We start from the raw sequence: 20,130 nt of genomic DNA, 5'->3' as shown, positions 1-20,130 counted from the left end.
GAGTTACAAACACATATACTTAATTTTAGGATAATACTATCATTTTTTCGTTCGTGACAGATCTGTTACTTTCTGCGCTGAATAATGGTAGAAAAAAATGTAGTATAATTTTCTAGCTAATAAGCAACTTTTTCCAATTTTATTAACTCTAATTATGTGATTCCTCTGTAAGTAAAAATATTGATTGATATTTAGTGTTCAATTTATTCACTTCTGATATTTGCTAATATAATATGTGACACCTGAAAACTATTTAACAGTTCAGTTTTGAAAATTACTATGTAAAAAACTGACTCTTATACAATCCGTGGAAATTATTCACATTTATTTTTACCGAATCAAGAAAAGCCGCGTATTTCCTGGATTATACTGCAGTTTTTTTTATTTCCGTCACGAGTGAGTACAGTTTCTGCACACATTTAAAGACAAAAATTCACATAGAATACGATCTAATCGCTTTTGTTGCGGTGTGTTTTGGCTCTGTGCGATTTCAGCTGCGTCGGAGTCATGAAGCCTTCTTGGCAAATGGTGCACTCATGCGGCATGATACCATGCTCTTTCCGCCTGTGGGTTCTCATTTTGGCCACGCTGTGAAAGAATTCAGCGCAAACATCACACTGAAAGGCCTTCCTATCAAGGTGTACCGATTCCATGTGATATTTGTACGAAGTCGAAGTGGAATATTTCTTGCCGCAAATTTTACACGGGTGTTCCCGCTTCTCGCTGCTGTGTTTCCATTTCATGTGGCTCCTCATATTGTAGACGGTCCTTGTGCAGATGTTGCACTTCTTTTTCTGTTTGAAATGAGTTTCCATGTGACCCCTGAGATGAATCAGATTGTATGTGGTGTAGTCGCAGAGCAGACACTTCAAAAGTTGCTCATTGTGAAAGTGTTTATGCATTTTAAATTCTATCGAACGCCTGAAAGCGGCCCCGCAAACCTCGCAGACATGTTTTTTCTGACTATGACAGAACTCATGATGTCTTTTAAGTGCTAATGTTGATGGACATTGTTTGCCGCAGATATTGCACTTTTGAAACACACCACTGTGACGTTGCATGTGATATTTGTAATAGGTGCTGATGTTGAACTTTCTGGAGCACAAATCGCACTCGTAAGGAAACCTGGGCCAAGCAGTGTCGTGGACCTGTGCATAGTGGATAGTGAGCCTACCGTAAGCTCTGCTGAAGAAGTTGCAAGCGCTGCAACCGAATGGCACACCGGAACATTCGAGAGCTCGCAAATGCACCTCAATGTGCTTCTCGATAATTTCTTTGCTGGAGAATTTTTCAGGGCAAAAGTTGCACCTCAAGGTGCCATCAACGGTGCACGTTATTTCCAATTTCGCTGGTTTTTTATGCCATATGACGACATTGTGAATTTTATCCAAGTGCTTTTCTAAATTGTGCTTCCACGCAAAAACTAGATCGCACAGCGTGCACTGATTGTACTGAGTTTTGTTTTTGATCGAGTGATCGTTAGCCAAGTGCATCAGCAAATGCCGTCTTTCGAAGAATCGCATGCAGCCCTCTTTGAAGTCGCATTGGTACTTGGCACTCTGCTTCACCCTATTTTCGTGTATCGGCATATGAGCTTGGAAGGAGGACATGCCGAAAAACAGGTCGTTGCACAAGCCACACTTGTACTTCATTGTCTCTGCGTGTCGCTCAATCATGTGGGCTTGAAAGTTAGTCATTCTTTCGGAGCAAATGCGGCAAACCACCGATCTGAAAGAACAGCAATAATTCGATTGGATGGAATGATTTTGCTAATTTTCTCTGCATTCGTAATTGAAAACTCAACTATTTCACGGATGGGTTGTAATTATTGTTATTTTTATTGATATTTAAATACAAACCATTTATTCCTCCAAGAAACAAGTCAAAAACACTTAACACAATTAACAGGTGTACTTATAATATTAATTTCCAAATCAAACATTGATAAAAATTTATCATTCCTTCTTAGCTTTGGTATATTTGCGGCCCACTCTTAGTTTCAACAAATGTTCAGCCTCTTCCTCGGGGGTCTTAAATCCGCGGTGAGCTATTTTGTAGTGCTCCGTCCTGGTTTTTATGTGTCCAAAAGACTCGTTGCACATGGTGCACTGGAAGGAGCCGATGTGGTGCTCCTTCCACAGGTGGTTGCGCAGCTGCACCTTGATGGCGAATCCGCCGCGGCACACCTTGCAGCGGTGCGGGTACTTGCCCGTGTGCGAGCACATGTGGATTCTCAGCGCGGAGCGGCTCGGCATTTTGCGCTGGCACACCGAGCACTCGTACTGCTTGGCCACGCGCCGCCCCCGGTGTGTGTGCGCCGTGCGGATGTGCATTTTCAAACTGGTCTCGCTGCCGTAACTGCGGTTGCACGCCTTGCACCAGTGCACCGTGTCCTTGTCGCCCTTGTGCAGCGCCTTGTGTTTTTTAGCGTAGATGACGTTGTTGGTAACGTAGCCGCACACGTTGCACGAGATGCGCTTGTCGCGGAAGTGCAACTCGCGGTGGCTGGCCAGGTTGGCGGCCGAGACGAGCACCTGGTCGCAAATGTCGCACTCGTAGTGCCTCGAGTCGTTGGGCAGGCCGAAGTGCCAGCGAATGTGGAAATCCATGAACTGCTTCGAGGAGAAGACCTCGCCGCAGAAGTCGCACACGAGTCCGGTGGCGGTGGCGACGGTGTGCACGCACTGGCCCGAACTGCACTCTTCGCAGGTCGGCTTCTGCGTCTCCTTCTTGAACTTGTGCGCCGACTGCAGGTGCTGCTGCAGCAGCTCGAGCGAGCCCAGCGCGTAGCCGCAAAGTTCGCACAGCAGGCCGCGTTCGTCGGCGTGCCACGAGAGGTGCTCCTGCAGGCAGCTCTCATGCCGGTAGCTCTCCAGACACAGCTGGCACTGCAGCAGCGACTGCGGCCGCGGCAGCGTGTTGCCCTGCTCGTCGATAAAGTGGTCAGGGTACTCCTGAAAGTGCAGCTCGCGAGAGTACTTGAGCAGGAAAATCTCGCTGCACGCGTTGCACTTCATCACGGGCTTGTGCAGGTCGCACACGTGCTGCCGCACGAGGTGGGTGGTGCGTTCGGCCTCGGTGGCGCAGATCTTGTCACACACCCACCTGTCGCAAGGGTACTCCTCCTGGACGAAGGCACCGTCGGCGTCGGCCGAGGAAGGACCCGCCTCGTGCTCGGGCATGTGCAGCTGGAATGTTTCCAGGTTTGCGAAAAGTTTCTTACACACGCCGCATTTCACTCCCACGCTGGGGTGGACTGTTTTCATGTGCTCGGACAAGCTCGAAATGAATTTGCTGCACATCTGGCACCAGGACAGTGTTTTAGCCGGCCGCCTGCAAAAAAATATCAGTCTTTTGGTGCTCTTGTAATGAATGCTTTTTTTGTGTAAGCGTGTATTATTTACATTCAAATTATAAGTTTTAGGACCTATGAAATGCATTAATATGCAAGGGCAGCGCATTATTATTTCTATCTTTAATTTTTAACTGTGATGAGGATGAGGAATATTTTAATTTTTATTCCTCACAAAAACAGTCCTTCCTTTTCGTCAACGCTGCAGGCTTCTCATCTGTTGGGTCTTTTCTTAAATAGTGGGTTTCGTTTCATTAAAAATTTAAATTTATTTTAAGCGAGTTTTATTTTTCTAATTCGATTCAATACCAATATATTTAAGTTCAATTAAATAATTCCCATACATAAAGAGTGAATCAAAGAGTTAATTCTACAGTTTTCGAGTTATTCTGTCAGCACAAATTGAGCAGGCTGTCCGTGCTCCTTGATAGTATGCTGGCGCAATTTCAGTGCTGTCAAAAAAGTCGCACTGCACTTTGTACAAGCGAAAGGAATGGCATTATGCATTTGAGACAAGTGTTTGCTCAGCTCGTCCAGGTCTGTGTATTTACAGGGGCACCAGCAGCATTGGTGCTCGCTTGCTTTCTTAGTGTGGGACATTTGGTGGCTCCACATGAATCTCACGTGCACTTGTTTCGAGCACACATCGCATTGATTGGTTAAAATGAGTGAAATTGCGTGTTGCGACTTGATGTGTTCGTCCAAGTAGAATTTGTTCACAAAAATCGCATCACACCTGCTACATGTGTGAATTTTGCATGCATCCTTTGGGTCAACCCGACTTTCTTTCGTGACGACTTCAGTCAGTTCGTGCTCGGTCGCATCGTGCTGCAGCAGCTCCGCTTTGGAGTCGAAATCTTTATCGCATATGTCGCACTTGTTGTAGTGGCTCGCGAGATGCGCGATCAGCTTGTCCTCTGAGTGCAAGGTAACTCCGCATCTTATACAATCGAATCGTTTCAGGTGCTTCTCCAAGTGCATGCGCAAATTATCTTTGGACATGTATTTCTTTTCGCAAAACACGCACTTGAGTTTATCGACATCCAAGCTGAAGTCGTGGTACATTCGCATGTGCTTCATCAGGTCGCCATAGTGGTAAAAGCTGGCAGTGCATTTGGCCATGTCGCAAATAAAGTCAAGCGAGATTTCTCCCTTCTTTCTCCCGTGCAATTTGACGTGCGCAGACAGGACGTTCAGCTCATCAAATGTCGTTTGACAAATTCCGCATTTGGCAGGTGGGTGTTGTTTTCTTGGGAGCACCTGCCGCCATGGCCCCTGAATGTCGCCTTTCTGGCCTTGCCTGAAAAAATATTTGCGTGACGATCTTTGTTCCACAGTAAAATAATTCAATAAAAATATTTTATCCGTTAATTTGATATTTATAGAGAAAAATTAATATTAAGGCCTAAAATTGACTGGTACTATACGTTTTTTTTTTTAATTTTGTTTCGCATTTCAAGCATTTTGGCGGTGCCCTTTCGTGCGCTTTTTTAAGGAAAAACAGGTCCATGAGACGTTTCAACAATATTGATAATATTTTATTGTGCCTAAATTCTCGTGAATTAATGCTTTCAAAATTTGATTTGGCGGAATAAATTAAAATCGCAGTTTTCATATTTTGATGCAATAGAAAAAATAGGTAAACGATATTTTAGTATTCCTAATTATCACAGATGTGTTTTCCGTGTTTAGCTCCTAGCGGCGCAAGGTTTACATAAATTAATTGAACCATATATTTCAAATAGCAACGCTTGCTTTTTATTTGTACCCTTTGTTTTTTGTCTTACACTAGTTTTCTTACAAGCAACGATTTCCAATTTCGTACACAGGAACAAGAATTTGAGTCGTTTGGTCAGTCAGAGAGCCCGTCCTGGGAAAGACGGAAGTGCACCTCGACCCTGTGCTTTTTGAGCTCGTTCATAAGCATAAAAGTAGCGTCGCACTCGTCGCACTTGTACGGCATCAGTTTGTGCTTGACCCACTGGTGCTTGCGGAGGCACTCGCGCTGCGTGAAGGCCGCGTTGCACACGTGGCACTCGAAGGGGCGCAGGCCCTGGTGCAGCTTGATGTGCCTGCGCAGGATGAAGCCGGACGTGTAGGCCTTGCCGCAGTAGTTGCACTTGTGCGGCCGCTTGTCGGCGCTGTGCTTGACGCGGTGGCTGCGCAGGCCGGAGCCGTGCGCGAACGTCTTGCCGCACAGCTCGCACGTGAGCGGCCGCTCGCCCGTGTGCGTCACCATGTGGTTCTTGAGGTGCGAGCGGCTGTAGGTGACCCAGCCGCAGACGCCGCAGCGCACCTTGCGCGCCTCGGCGAAGTGCGTCTTGCGGTGCTGCGCCAGGTAGTGGCCGAACGCGAAGCTCTTGCCGCACACCTCGCACGTGAAGCTCTCGGCCTGCGGCTCGTGCGTCTTGAGGTGGTAGCGCAGCGTGGCGCTCGAGATGAACTGGCCGCCGCACTGGGCGCACACGAACGGCCGCTCGCCCGTGTGGCGCCGCTCGTGCACGCGCAGCGTCTCGGCGCGCTTGAACGTCTGCGAGCAGAAGTTGCAGCGGAAGCGTTCCGGCTCGTGCGCCACGATCTGGTGCCAGCGCCGGCTGCTGTAGGTGGCGAACTGCTGGCCGCACACGCTGCACTCGTGGCCGCCGGCGCCGTCGACGTCGCGGCCGCCGTGCTGCGACAGCCAGTGGCGCCGCATGCCGGTCCTCGACCAGCGCCGCTCGCCGCACGCCTCGCACTCCAAGTACCGCGCGTCAGGGTGGGCCGAACGCACGTGCCGCGCCTGGCACGCGCACCGCGTGCCGCAGATGTCGCAGCGCTCGCGCAGAGCGCTCCGAGCTCCGCGCGGCCGGCCCCGTTTCCTCCTGAAATAAGGCAGGCATTCCTCAGATTGTATGTGTGTTTTTGTTTATGTTTGGCAAGTTTTTCAGCGGCTTTTCCACTTATTTCGGCTCCATTCCATTATGAGCTTGAAACACTCGAACATATGGAACAAAATTCCTTTTTGTTTTTCAACGAACGCAGCTTGAGCCATTATAATGTTTTTGCCCATTTATCTGTGCGCATCCATAATTTCATTGTGCATTTTTTAATAACCAATCAATTTAACACCTCCGTCTATAGAAACAATTTACTCTCCCTTGCGGCTTTCTTAATTTTTTTCCATCTTTTTGATGATTTTAAATTATTGATTATGATAAATAAAAGATTTTGTTGGCATTCATTTGCAGGGTTGCATTTTATTACCACCCGGTTTATTTCACCACTCAATTTTTACCAATTTCTTGCGCAAGAAATGCAAGAAATGCATTTTTCAAAATTTTCCCCCTGGGATAATCTTAAACTTGCGGCTTGAGTGGCGAATATTTCCTATACAATGCATAATTTCTTTTTCATTGGCATTATCTGCCTCAATTTAAAAAAAATTGTTTCTGACAACTCTTTTCAAGTCAGAGGTCATGAGCAAATATTAGCTAGAAAATTATTGAAATCTGAGGTGCAAACATTGCCTGCAAGAAACTGGTAAAAATTTAAAAAAAATGTTTTTACCACTGCACTTTTTTTAAATGCGGCATTTTGCAACCCTGTTTATTTGATCATAAAAAATACAAGTTCAAATTATATAAATTGTGGAGAAAGTTATTTAAATTTAATGTTTTAAGAGAATGTCAACTCTATAAATCATAATCTATGCTTTCTTCTTTGATGTTCGTTCCTATCAAACTTTTGTCTGTATCTCTGACCGCACACCTCGCACGCAAACCGCTTTTCCTTGGTGTGAGTGAGCATGTGCTGGGCCAAAGATGAGCGAAATACAAAGCTCTTATCGCAGAGCTCGCACTTGAACTTGCGATCGTCTAAGTGAATGATCATGTGGAATTTTAAAGTGTTTTTTGTGTTAAATCTCTTGGAACAAAAGTCGCATTCAAATCTCTGGGCGTTTTCGTGGCTGAGCATGTGATTCCGCAGCACGCCTGCCGACGAGTATTTTTTAAAGCAAATGAGACACTCGTGAACGTATTTTAAGGCGTCGTCTATGTGCACCCTCTTTTTATGCGTCGCGATTTCAGTCGATTTGAACGTTTTGCCGCAGATCTCGCACTTCACGTACTTAAAAGGTCCGTGAATTTTCAGTGTATGATTTTTAAGCGCCAGAGTACTCGCATAACTCCGTTCGCACGACACGCAATTAAACTTTTTCTCGCCGTGGTTGGCCTCGTGCTGCGATAGTTGGAGTTCGGTTAGGAAAGACTTGCCGCAGAACGAGCACATGAAGGGTTTATCGTCGCTGTGTTTCGCCCTCGTGTGCGCGGTGAGCCCGTTGCGGCCGATGAACGCCTTGCCGCAGATTTGGCAAGTGCAGATTTCAGCTCTCAGATTGTGCTTTGACTTCATGTGCTGCCGCATGAGAGTTTTCGAGGCGAATATCTGCTTGCAAATGCCGCAAGAGGATGGAACCGGCTGGCATGGCTTCAATTGTCTCCCGTCTAAGTTAGATGGTGCTTCGGCTATTCTGAAAGAATTAAATTGGCTGATTGCCGGACTGTGTGACTGACTAAAATACGAATTTGCACACTCTACTTTTTAATTTGGTAAGTCTAAAAAATCAACATATTATCATGCTTTGAATTTTTCCGCTGGTATTGGTATGATCATTAATTAAACCAAATATGTGTGTGTTCAGGAGACTTTTAAGGGTAATTGTCAATTTTACCGACTTTATTTCTTTAGGGGTGTTTAACCTCCACCCCTAACCGTAAGATGCTACATTTTTGTTTTTTTTCTTGGGGGTTGAAGTTCAGCAACTTAGGGGTGGAGGGTAAACACCCCTAAACCTTTCAGCTGGTCAGGGAAGGTCGAGACGAGTCCAACGGTGGGTAGTTTTTGCAATTCTGATGGTTAGAACCCGAGATTTGAGATTTGTAAAAATGTCAATATTTGAAAAATTTATATTTTCTTTTCGCGCGCCGCTATTTCTTGAGAAGTTTGAAACCAAAACAAAATGTAAGCACACCACTGGAAAGCTCGTTTATTTTTCTAGGTAATCATATGCATAACATGTGGGTTACATATCAAATTCCGACGTAAATTGCGAAAGTAAAATCGCCGGATGATATTGTCGTCGTGCCGGACGCGCGACACGAATCCTTAAATTCAAAATATCTCGCGATCTATCAGAGTCTCCATCGATTTCTCTTCACCATTCGATTCTACAAATTCAGGGCTAGATTTTTTACGTTTTCATGAAAAAAATCCGAGGGGGCGTATTTTGCGATATTTTTAACTGAACATTTTGCACGCGAATTTGTGACCTTGACCTTTGACCTACAAATTTTTGACCATTGGAAAATTTGTTCTACTGAAAAAGTTACGTGTGGAGGTGAAAAAACCACATCGAAATTCCAATCTGAACCGAAGATACCTTGATATTTCGGATTTACTATCTGAAATTTTCCGTTTTCGAGAATCGTGATTTCCCAAAAAAGCCCCCGAATTTTTTGCTCAAAATTTCAGGTTACACACTATGAAACACCCCTAACCACATATGTAAAATTCAGGATGGAGAAATAAAGTCGGTAAAATTGACAATTACCCTTAAAAGTCTCCTGAACACACACATATACTATATATTATATTAATAAATAAAAATACTGATGTTTCTTTATTACTGAAATACGCACATCTTGGTTGTGTCGACGAACTAAATTTAAATTCTAATTAATTGTCAATCAATTACATCATCTTATGTTCCTCCTCCAGTAGAGCAACATGCTACGTCAAGATTTTACATTGGTAATTGAACCACGCAGGTTTCTCTGTGGTCACAAAAATTTCTAAAGGATGTTTTTTGGGCTCGTGTCCCTTTTTCATGTGCTCTTCAAGATCAAAATCGCTTCTGAATCTTTGGTCGCAAACATTGCAACCAATATGATTGCGCATATGTTTTTTCAAGATGCTGCTCACAGTGAAACGTTTATGGCAAACTTTGCATTTCAATTTTTGTTCCCCCAGGTGTGGAATCATGTGGACCTCGAGCGATTCTTTGGAATTGAATCCCTTTCCGCAAAAGTTGCACAAAAAGGTTATCAAGTTCACATGCAGAAGCAAATGGTTTTTATACTGCGTAAAGCAATTGTATTTCTTGGCGCAATGGGGACATTCGTAATCCATACATTTCGGGTCTTTGTGAACTTTCATTTTGTGTTTGGCAATATTTTTGCAGGCGAATGTTTCGCCGCAAAGGTTACAGTTGACGTATTTCTGGGGGCCGTGTACAAGCCTGACGTGAGCCCTGAGAGTCAAATCATTGACGTATTTCTTGCCACATATGTCGCAAGGAATGGTCTTCTCCTGGTGCAGCTCGATGTGAAGTTTGAGAGCGTATTTGCTCCTGTAGCTCTTGCCGCAAATGGAGCACTTGAAAGGCCTATCGAATTCGTGTACATTGATCATGTGATCCTTGAGGTTGTTAATTCGGTCCTTTCCAGCGAAAGCTTTATTGCAGATCTCGCACTGGCTGATTTCCTCCCCATCAATAGAACATTTGATAACTGGCTTCGTGGCTGGCGGCGGTTCCTCGCGGGGTGGCTCGACGATCAAGAGCAGAGGCACGCCTGGCCGCGGCTGTTCAGACCTGTTCTTTTCGCAAACGTGCAAGTGCTCGGCCAGAAAAGATTCGGAGCGGAACTTGGCATCGCAGAAACTGCACTTGATGGTTTTAGGGTGCAGCTTCTCAATGTGGGTCCGCACCAGCTCGCTGGATGCGAGCAGCGTATTGCAAAACACGCACTGGTATAGCAGCAATTTACATGGGGGTTCCAGCCTGAAATAAAAATATCACTAAGTAAAAGCTTAACGAGGGAGTTTTTTTTAGTTCTGTATTTAAACTTAGTTTTAATTTAGCTGCCTATTTGACTTAGGGATTGGAATGGAATGTTTCCGGTTCTGGTGCTTGTCTCGGTCGTGCTTCCACCTGAACCTTTGGCCGCAGACTTCGCAAGCAAATCTTTTTTCTTGGGTGTGAGTGAGCATGTGTGATTTCAACATGTGATTCATTACGAATGCCTTGTCGCACAGATTGCACTTGTGTTTGCGGTCGTCCAGGTGGATCAAAATGTGCGACTGGATCGAGTTTTTAGTATTGTAGCGTTTGCTGCATATATCGCACTCGAATCTCAGCGCGTTTTCGTGTCTGAGCAAGTGGAATTTCAGACCGCCGACCCCCGCATATTTTTTGCCGCAAATCACGCACTCGTGCACGTATTTTTTCGAATCGTCTATGTGCACGGCTCTTTTGTGCGACGCGATGTCGATCGTTTTGTAAGTCTTGCCGCAAATTTCGCACTGGATGTATTTAAACGGGCCGTGCACACTTTGTTTGTGAGACCGCAGAGCCATTTTGCTGGGAAACTTTTTGTCGCACACGTCGCACTCGATTGTTTTCTCGGCGTGGTTCGCCTCGTGAAGCGATAATTGGTTGCCAGTTTGAAACGACTTTCCGCAGAAGGAGCACATGTAGGGCTTTTCGTTCGAGTGTTTTGTCCTCATGTGGTGGTTCAGTCCACAACGGCCGATGTAGCTTTTGTCGCACAGCCGGCACTTGCAGATCTCGGCGCGCAAATTGTGTTTTTCCGACATGTGCTTCCGCATGCCTGTTTTCGAGGGGAAGACTTGCTTGCAAATCTCGCAAGACGCTGGGATTGCGCGGTACGGTTTTAGTTGCTTCGCGTCTGGATCAGGTCGAGCCCTGAAAGAATGACAATTGCTAATACTGCCCAATTTAAAACGTTCAAATCTGATTTTTAGCCAGGGTTGCATTTGCTTACTAACTGTTTTTTTCTATAACTCAATTTTTACAAATTTCTTGCGCAGGGATTGCAAGAAATGAATTTATTTCATTTTCATCCCGAGAAAATCTAAAATTTTCGGTGGGAGTGGGCAAAATTTCCTCTTCTGTGCAGATTTTTTTCTATTAAATTGCAATTTTCTGCCACAATTTCTCCAAAAAAGATTCTGACAATTTTTGCAAGTCGAGGTTATAAGCTAAGAGTTAGACAATTATTTAAAAATAAGGTGAAAACATTGCCTGTAAGAAACTGGTAAAAATTGAAAAGAAACCCGTTTTTTTTACCACTGCATTTTTTGCAACCCTGTTTTTAGCATTCGACTACAGGTATTTCAGACCCTGACCTTGCAACTGTAGGTTGAGCTTTATATCCATTCACCGCTTTCGTGTGAGTTTGGATGATATGCGAGGTGACACTCCGTTTAGAGCGAAAATTTTCGCCACAGAAATGGCATTTAGTCGTGTTGTTTTCGTGAGCCTGCTTTACTTGGTCGTTCACTTGATCTCTGGAAGAATGAATCTAAATTTCAGCAATTTATAACAGTTTGTCGTGACCCCTAACCTTTTAGCTGTTGGTTCATCTTTTGTTTCATTGAAATGAGCGGTGAGACCAAGTTTAGAGCGAAAAGTTTCCCAACAGATAGTTTTTTGGTGAGCCTGCTTTATGGAAGCTGCTGGCACTTCCCCTCTGAAAGAATAACATTTCCCCATCAAAGATATGGAAATTTATCACGAATTACTAAGTATTTAAATCTACGCTTTGAAGTTGGCCTGAAACAATTCATATTTTTGGCGACTGTGGGTGTTTCTACAACTTAACGTTTTTAGAAGTTTATATCAACATTGATCTAGAATAAACAGTTTCCGTGGTTTCAATGTTGAAAACACTTTTATTTTAATTTACAAAGTGATATTTATTTGTTGAACTTATAATTTTCAGAATTAATTTTTGTGTTGACACATTCGATATTGAACATATTGTGATGTGATAACGATTATTTTACAGTTAGATTTTACACTGTGCCGAGTAATTGTAATCACTAGTTTCATTTAGGACCTGGCTTTGGCATCACCGATTTTGAGGCATGCATGAAAACCTGGTGATTGGCAAGACTCTTTTTAGACAAAAAAGGTTGCCCGCACAATTGGCACTCAATCAAACGTTTTTCTACATTGTGCAGGCGTTCATGGCGACCAAGAGAAGCTTTGCTATGCATCACTTTGTAGCAATATTGACATTTAAACTCATTTTTGCTTTCGTTTTCCTTTTGCCCTTCAATGGGCTCATTTTCCTCACTTTCTTCGCTACTCTCGCTACATGAATCGTCCCCGTCATTTTGTTCACGTGGTGCAGCATCATCTTCTGCGTGACACTCCGACTCATCAGTTTCACTACTACTTTTTTCCTCAGTTTCGCTACTTTTTTCCTCAGTTTCACTGCTTATTTCGTCCGTTCCACTACTCGTTTCATCAGTTTCACTATCTGTTGTATAATCGTATTCCTCGATAGGACAATCATCAACTTTATTTTTCAAGCAGATTTTTACAGTTTTGTCCTCGCTTCTCAAGCTGGCACTGCTGTTTTCCACGCTATTGTTCAACCGAATTGTAATAACTTTATCTTTCTCCCTGTTTACAGAAAATCGTATAGTATTTTCACCTTCCTTAGCACTACTGTTTACAATTTTCGCATCTTTCTCAGCACTATTGTTTAAGCTAATCACAACATTCTTGCCCATCCCACTTTGATTCATAGTGACGGTTCCATGCTTCACGACGACTCCGCTTTTCTCGCTACCACAATCTTTAGTTTTGGCCAAAGTTGTAATTGGCTTTTGAGCCTTCTGACTTGGTGTATTGCTGCCACCAGAGCCACTCGGTAGGCACGCTGTTTTCGGTCTCGGAGTCGTGGCTGGCTCACTTGAGTGTGTTAGAACCATATGCAGGTCCAAGGTGGCACTTGAACGGAATCTCATAGCACACAACTCGCACTGCATATTTTTCGGATGCTGCATCTCGATGTGGATCGGAAGAGATTCAGCGGTCGCAAACATTTGCTGGCAAAATATACATTGGTACAGTTTGAGCGGGTCCCTCAGCCTGAAATAAAAAATTCGTGTGCGTCAGCCTCCCGAAACTAAATAATGGCATCAGAGGGGATTTAATTTTTAATACTAAAAGTGGTTTACGTAAAACTGTACTGTTCATTTTAGAAGGCGGATTTTATACTGCTGATTTTAATAATTTATTTGTTCATTGAGTAGCAATCCCAGGGTTCAGGGGAATTTCATTTTTTAACTTTTCTCATTTTCCTCTCGTTATCTTTTTTAGAGCGGTACTCATACTCAATTAAAATCTGACAATTCGGATTTTTTAAAAATTTAAAAGCCTCTTTCATGGACCAAAGTTAATGTTGCGGTGTGGATTATGCGCTCCGGGGATCTTTGATTTTAATGTTAATTTTTCGTTAAGTAGCTACGGAATTGTGTGATCTGCACAGTTCAACCCTAAATTCTTAACTGGAATATATTTGAAAAAAATAATGAATAGAGAAAAATTCAGTGGTCATGTTTGTTTTTATTAGTATTTGGCGAAGTTTGTTTCAAACATCTCATTACAACTATAAATGCTGATGGCAGTGATAAATGAATTTCAAATTACAGAAAAAAGGATTCGATCGTTGATGAAGTCTTTTCATTTTCCTATGTTATGTTCGTTGAACTTGTGCTCTCTTAAATCGCCCCTTTTGCTGAAACTCATGTCGCACAGCTCGCACGCATTAATGTATTGGCCGTGAGCGTTATCTAGGTGCTGGACCAGCGGGCCTATCCGCTTGTATGAGAGGCCGCACACCCTGCACGTGTGCAGCTTGGTCTGCCCGTGCAGCTGCATGTGCTCGCCCATCCGCCAGGGCAGCACCTCCTTGCCGCACACGTCGCACTTCTTGGTCGGCTTCACGGCGCTGTGCATGGCCGACGAGTGCTTCTTCAGGCTGGACAAATAGCCGAACCGCTTTCCGCACTGCGCGCACACAAATTGTTTTTTCTTGAGGTGCGACACCAGGATGTGCCTCTCCAGTTCCGACTTGACGACGGCGGTCAGACCGCAAATGTCACACTGCCACTTGCGACTGTCGACGTCGTGCCGGCTCAGGTGCACCAGCAGGGCCGAGTTGTACGAGAAACTTTTGCCGCAGATGTGGCACACGCTCGTCCGGGTGCCGATGTCGTGCATGATCTTGAGATGCTCTTGCAATGACGCCTTGCACAGCGTTTTGCCGCACAGGTCGCACGTGACGCTGACCTTTGGTTTTGGCTGTTTCTTCGGCTGCGGGGGCGCCGGATTCGGGTTGAGCGGGCACCTGCGCTGGTGGCACCACCTGCTCACCCGCGACTTGTACTCGCGCTCGCAGAATTGACAGATATAGCCGCCGACCTTGCTTTCCTTCTGCTTCTTCGGCTTTGGGAGAGTGGCCGCGTCCAAGTTTGGGTTTAGCGAGCAGGATCTCTGGTGCGCCCATCTGCTGGTGCGGGATAGGTACTGCCGCGGGCAGAACTGGCACGCGTACTTGCCGTTCACTTTGGGCTGGATCTGCGTTTTTGGTTTCGCTTTAATAATTGGCATTTCCGTGAGAGGTGTTTTTTGATTTGATTCTAGCTGACGGAGATCGCAATTATTTTGCTCGCTTTGTGTTTCCGAGTTTGACAGCTGAGCACGGTTTGGATTTTGCTCGCAGTCTTTTTCTCGGGATTTGCAATTATTGCTGCAACCAGCGGCGTTGCCGACAACCTTTTTAGTGGCCTGTGTTTTTTGCTTCAGAGGAGCATGGTTCGGGTTTTGCTCACAATAATTCTGGTGCGTACATCTGCTCTCATGGGACTTATACTCCCGTTGGCAGAATTGGCAGTGGTAGACGCGACGATCAGCAACAACAGACCACCTGAAAGTGAAATCATGTAGCCCTTTGTTAAATATACAACCAGGTGATTCATTGAAATCGGTTTTTGTAAAAAATAATCGAATACATTTTCATTCAGTCTTATTCGGATTTGATATTTAATTGATGTATGTAAATATGTGTAAATTGTCCATTAAATCATTTATTCGAGACCTCTAGCTTATGGTCACTGTAGCGGTGTACATTTAATTCCGTTCTCCGAGCGAACCGTCTTTCACAAAACTCGCACTCGTGCATCAAAACGTTGTGCGCTTTCAACTTGTGCCGCCGAAGCAGCAATTTGCGGCCAAAATTAGCCTTGCAAATATCACACTCGAAATTTTGCGTGTGCGACTGGAGGTGCTCGGCGAAACACCAGTGCTTGAGCACTTTGCTGCACAGCGGACACTGCTTGCTCTGCTGCGCCTCTTTGTGCAGATTTTTTATGTGCTTTTGCAGGGTCGACTTCCAGCCGAAGCGCTTGTCACAGTGTGGACACGAGTGCTGTTTCGATTTGAGGTGCGTGGACGCGAGGTGCATCGCCAGGTCGGTTTTCTTGTACGCGCCGTAGCCGCACAGGTCACAGTAAAACCTGCGCTCCGTCTGGTCGTGCCTCTGCACGTGGTTGTCCAGCGTGGCCTTCATCGAGAAACCCAGCCCGCATATGTGGCACGTGTGAATTTTTTCCGTGTTTACGTGCACACGGACCCGGTGCTTTTTCAGGTCGTAAAATGTGAAGAAGCTCTTGCCGCAGACCTCGCAGACGAAAGAGCGCAAATCGGAGTGCTTCCGAATGTGATCGTCTAGCAAGGCTTTCGCCGCGAATGCTTTATTGCATTGGCCGCAAGTGAGTTTGTTCGCCACAGCGTTTCTGTGGAACTGTTTCAGGTGGTGCCGCAACGTGGACAAGCTGCAGAAGCTTTTTGGGCAGTAATCGCAGGCAACGCGCTCGTCTGCAGGTGCTGCCCTGAAATTAGGCATCTTTGAAAATTTTCCTTTGCCATAAGCCCAATTATTTATTTTAATCTGACTTCTTAGTTTGGAAGCATGCGCACAGGCTACAGATAGATGTATGGATTGGCTATAACAACAGCTAAAATATAATTTCTTTCCTTGCACGATATATAGCTCATATTACCACTTTGTTTTTCTGTGTCAAATTATAATGAGAGATTAATAATTAATTCAGATACTTGTGGAGATTCTAAGGATGTAAGGTGAAAATGCCCATGTTGAGTTTCGTACGCCTATTTTATTCATTAGTTATAAATCTATCGCTGTGGTCTAAATTAATGATTTACATACATACGCTCTAATTTATCTTGTTAGAAATGCCAGAATGATGAGATGATGCTAAAATGACAAAAAATCCAGCCCACGTAAGTCTCTTTCATCTCTTTGACAGTCCACGAATTTTTCCAGCATCAAAACAGTTATTAAGAAGAATTTAAAACTTCCAAATTTAAAAAAAAGACTAAACACAAATAAAAATTATTAGGACAGTACATTTTGCATAAAAATATATATTTTCCTGGATTTATGGAGACCATTTTTTCAAACTTTGAATTACTAACAAATAAACAAATTTTCCACACTGAGACGCCTGCTAGGAACGACGGTAAATATAAATTGCCTTTCGGTGAAATGCATTGAATTTTGTACACCATAAAATAGTATCACAATCATTAATTTGTCATTTTAACATCTGATAATTACATAATCATAGATTCTCTGATTATAACTGTATCACAAGACAAGAATTGAAGTCGAATACTATTAATAATCAGCGCCGATTTTGTGCAAATGCAGCTTGTGAATATTTAAATCGATCTTTTTAGAGAAAGTCAAGTTACAAAACTCGCACGCGTGCTCTAGCAACCCGTGCAAGTTCTTTCTGTGTCGCAACAAGTGCGCCTTGCGGCCGAACGGTTTGCCGCAGATTTCGCAATCGTAGACGGTTGTGTGGGCCTTCATGTGGTCCCGGTAACTTCTCAGGGTTAGAGTCTTGTTGCACAGGTTGCACGTCTTAGTCGGCTTTACCTCGCTGTGCATCTCGTAAATGTGACTTTTCAGGTAGGCCTTCGTGCCGAAGCGTTTGCCGCACTGCGTGCACAAAAACTCCTTGTTCTTCAGGTGGGTCGTCTCGATGTGCAGCCTGATCTCCACCTTGGTAAACGTGAGGTGGCCGCAAAAGTCGCAGCGCCACTTCTTCTCGGACGAGTCGTGCCGCAGCACGTGGCCGAGCAGCGGCTGCCTGCGCGAGTAGCCCTTGCCGCAAATGTGGCAGATGAATATTTTCTCCGTTTTGATGTGCACCCTGGTCCTGTGCGAGGTCAGGTCGTACTTGGAGCAGAACGACTTGCCGCAAAACTCGCACGTGAACGGGCGCACGTCCTCGTGCTTGCGCTCGCAGTTCTCGCGCGCCGTCCTGCTCTTGAACACCTTTTTGCAGAACTTGCACACGTGCTCGGGCTTGCCGCCGTGGTCCGCCTCCACGTGCTTCTTCATCAGCTTGCGCGAGCTGAAGCGCTTGAAGCAGAAACTGCACGGCACCCGCCACTCGATCTTGTGCACGTTGAGAATGTGCGTCATGAAGCGCGCGCGGTTGAACACCTTCTTGCCGCACATATCGCACACGAATTCTTTTTTGTGCTGCTCCCGCACGTGGTAGTCTAAAATGATTTTGGCCGCGAATCTCGCCTGGCAGATGCTGCATTCGTGCTCCAAGGCAGAGCTCTTCTCGTGCTTCAGTCGCACGTGCCGAGCCAGGGTGCCGAAACTGTTATAGGTTTTGGCGCAGAATTCACAGCGGATTCGCCGGCCGTCTCGGAACGCCCTGCAAAGTAGGGGTGCGACTTCAGAAGCAGAATTATTTTGTTCATCTCGGCGAGCAAAAATGCAACTTTTCATTTCCATTGCAAATATCAACCACACAACGCTATATATATATCACAAGAAAAAATATACTTTGTCCCTTGCTCGCTGATTTTTCTTTAGGTAGAAGAAATCGACACTCCATGCATTTCATGATTCTTGTTTCGTGACACGGTTGGATCACGATCCTGAGTGCAGATTTATTATTTTGTTTCCATTTGAGATTTTATAATGGCACACGATTTCTTGCAGTTTATTCTGTTTAATAGATAAACTTGTCTGTATATTTTATAATTCAATGTTTTAAACGTGCACTGTCAGGGGAATAAGTATTCCTTATAGTATAACTTCCCTTTTGAGAGGAAAAATTTGTGATCTGGTTTATGAACAAAATCTACTTGAGTCAGTGGCATTATAATTTTTATTTCATGTTTCTCAACTCAGCATTTTCACAAAAATATTTGCAATAAAGCGAATTACAAACAAGAAGAAAATAAATTCAACATGCTTAGTAACCCTAAATTATTTTTGACGATTTTATTTAAGCAAACCAAATTAATTATAAACATTTTGCTGATAGTGAGCTTCTTTGAAACAATGGTTCAGTCATGTCATTTACTCAATTGGCTATTTTGCTTTTTTGTTCACCTTGTCGAACACAACGCTTTGGTGCATGAGAGAGTGAAGAGTAAGAAATCGCTCAGAATCAAATGTCTTTTTGCAAAGAGTGCAAGCAAAAGAGCGAGAGGTAGGCGTTTCCGTTTTCTTTCCCTGCGACACTCCCCTCAAGCTGGTTGCAGCCACGTTTGGCTGTTCTGGAGGCTCGTCGTCCACTGGCGTGCGTGCCTTTTGCAAAATACGACAAAATGTTTGGTTGTGTGTTTTCATGTGAAGTTGTAATGACTTAACCGTCGCAAAAGTCTTGCAGCACTCATTACAAACAATGTTGTGGTACTTATCAAGGTGCTTTTTCATTCCCCGCCGGGCACCCCAAACTTTGGCGCGACAAATTTGGCAAGTTTCAAAGCCGACAACAGTTTTGAAGTTGACGCAGTGGGTTTCTCTTTGGTGCTCTAGTAAACTGAAGCGGTCGAGGAAGCGTTTGTTGCACACAATGCAATTCAGATTCGGCGGGTTGATACAAGCCGCCTTACATTGAAGGATTTGGTGATTTTTCAATAAAGCTTTATTAAATAAGATCACGCCACAATACTCGCAATGGTACTGCTTTAAACTACGTCGTTGGTGTAAACGAACTTCGTGGATCATGAGCGCTTGCTCAGAGTCATACGATTTCTTGCAGTATGCGCAAGACGGCATTAGTGCAACCTTGTGTTGAATGAGAGAGTGACGATTTAGATCATGGGGATTGGCAAACGTTTCATCGCAGATTTTGCAACAGTTCAACAATGGATCTCGGTTGGAATTTTGTGGATTCAGAGCAGCATTTTTCTGGATCTCCTTATCAATTTGCTTTTCAGCTTGATGAATAACGGTGTGATCTACGGCCGCGCTTAAGCTAGTGAATACTTTTGGACAGAATTGGCAGTTTTTGAGTGTCTTTAGAGAATGAGCGCTTCGCAAGTGTTCCTTCAAATGGGTTTGCCTTGCAAATTCTAAGTGACACACCTGGCAACATAAATTAGGATCATACGGTTTCTCTGGATCGAATTTGACAGCAGCAACACACAGTTGTCCGTGTTCCGCCAAGTGTTTGCTCAACTGATGGCTTATGAGAGTTTTGCTGCACGTCAGGCACTCATAGAAAATGTAGCCTTCGTGGGCGATTTGCTCGTGAAGAAGCAGTTTCTCATCTGAGTAGAAAGTCTCGTCACACTTTTTGCATTTGACTTTGTCACTGAACGAATGCACCAGCGTCATGTGAAGATTTAATGCGGTTTTGCTTGTGAGCTGTTTCAGGCAAATATGGCAAGTTAGCTGCCCGTCAGTTCCTTCCTCTTTCACCGAGCGTAGGTTCATCAACAAGTCCTCTGGATTAACGTAGCAAACGAGCTGCTTTTCTTTAAGAGCACCCCTGAAAGAAGCCAATTTTCAGAAAACCAGTTTACTGCACCCAATTGAAAATTTAACATTAAAATTGAGGGCGGATTTTTCGTTGATTGA

At 44.4% G+C, this 20,130-nt stretch overlaps 2 protein-coding genes across 21 annotated transcripts in view; both read right to left on the bottom strand.

Moving 5' to 3' along the window:
* Nucleotides 1–20,130, bottom strand: part of LOC135943568 (zinc finger protein OZF-like) — a 69,152-nt gene that overhangs the window by 27,355 nt on the left and 21,667 nt on the right. The window contains exon 4 of one of the 20 annotated variants that reach the window (XM_065490170.1): nt 435–1,728. The exons of 10 other annotated variants lie outside the window; for them this stretch is intronic. In XM_065490170.1, the coding sequence (XP_065346242.1) occupies nt 450–1,728 (1,279 nt within the window). In that variant the 3' untranslated portion in view covers nt 435–449. Of the gene's footprint in view, nt 1–434; nt 1,729–1,939; nt 3,334–3,721; nt 4,653–5,167; nt 6,214–7,015; nt 7,863–8,356; nt 10,173–12,226; nt 13,296–13,752; nt 15,136–16,677; nt 17,969–18,409; nt 20,042–20,130 lie in introns of those variants that run through there. 9 more of the 20 variants (XM_065490168.1, XM_065490191.1, XM_065490185.1 and 6 more) reach the window with 9 other exon arrangements.
* On the bottom strand, nt 10,179–11,980 carry LOC135942158 (zinc finger protein 62 homolog). The gene is made up of 3 exons (XM_065488140.1): nt 11,936–11,980; nt 11,540–11,715; nt 10,179–11,096 (listed from the first exon to the last, which is right to left on the bottom strand). Exons 1-3 carry the CDS (start codon nt 11,978–11,980, stop codon nt 10,244–10,246), a joined length of 1,074 nt encoding a protein of 357 aa, XP_065344212.1. The 3' UTR covers nt 10,179–10,243.

This window comes from Cloeon dipterum, chromosome 4 (assembly GCF_949628265.1).
Source record: "Cloeon dipterum chromosome 4, ieCloDipt1.1, whole genome shotgun sequence".
NCBI lineage: Eukaryota > Metazoa > Arthropoda > Insecta > Ephemeroptera > Baetidae > Cloeon > Cloeon dipterum.
Note: the sequence above shows the minus strand (reverse complement) of the source record. Positions and strands in the feature narration are given on the sequence as shown.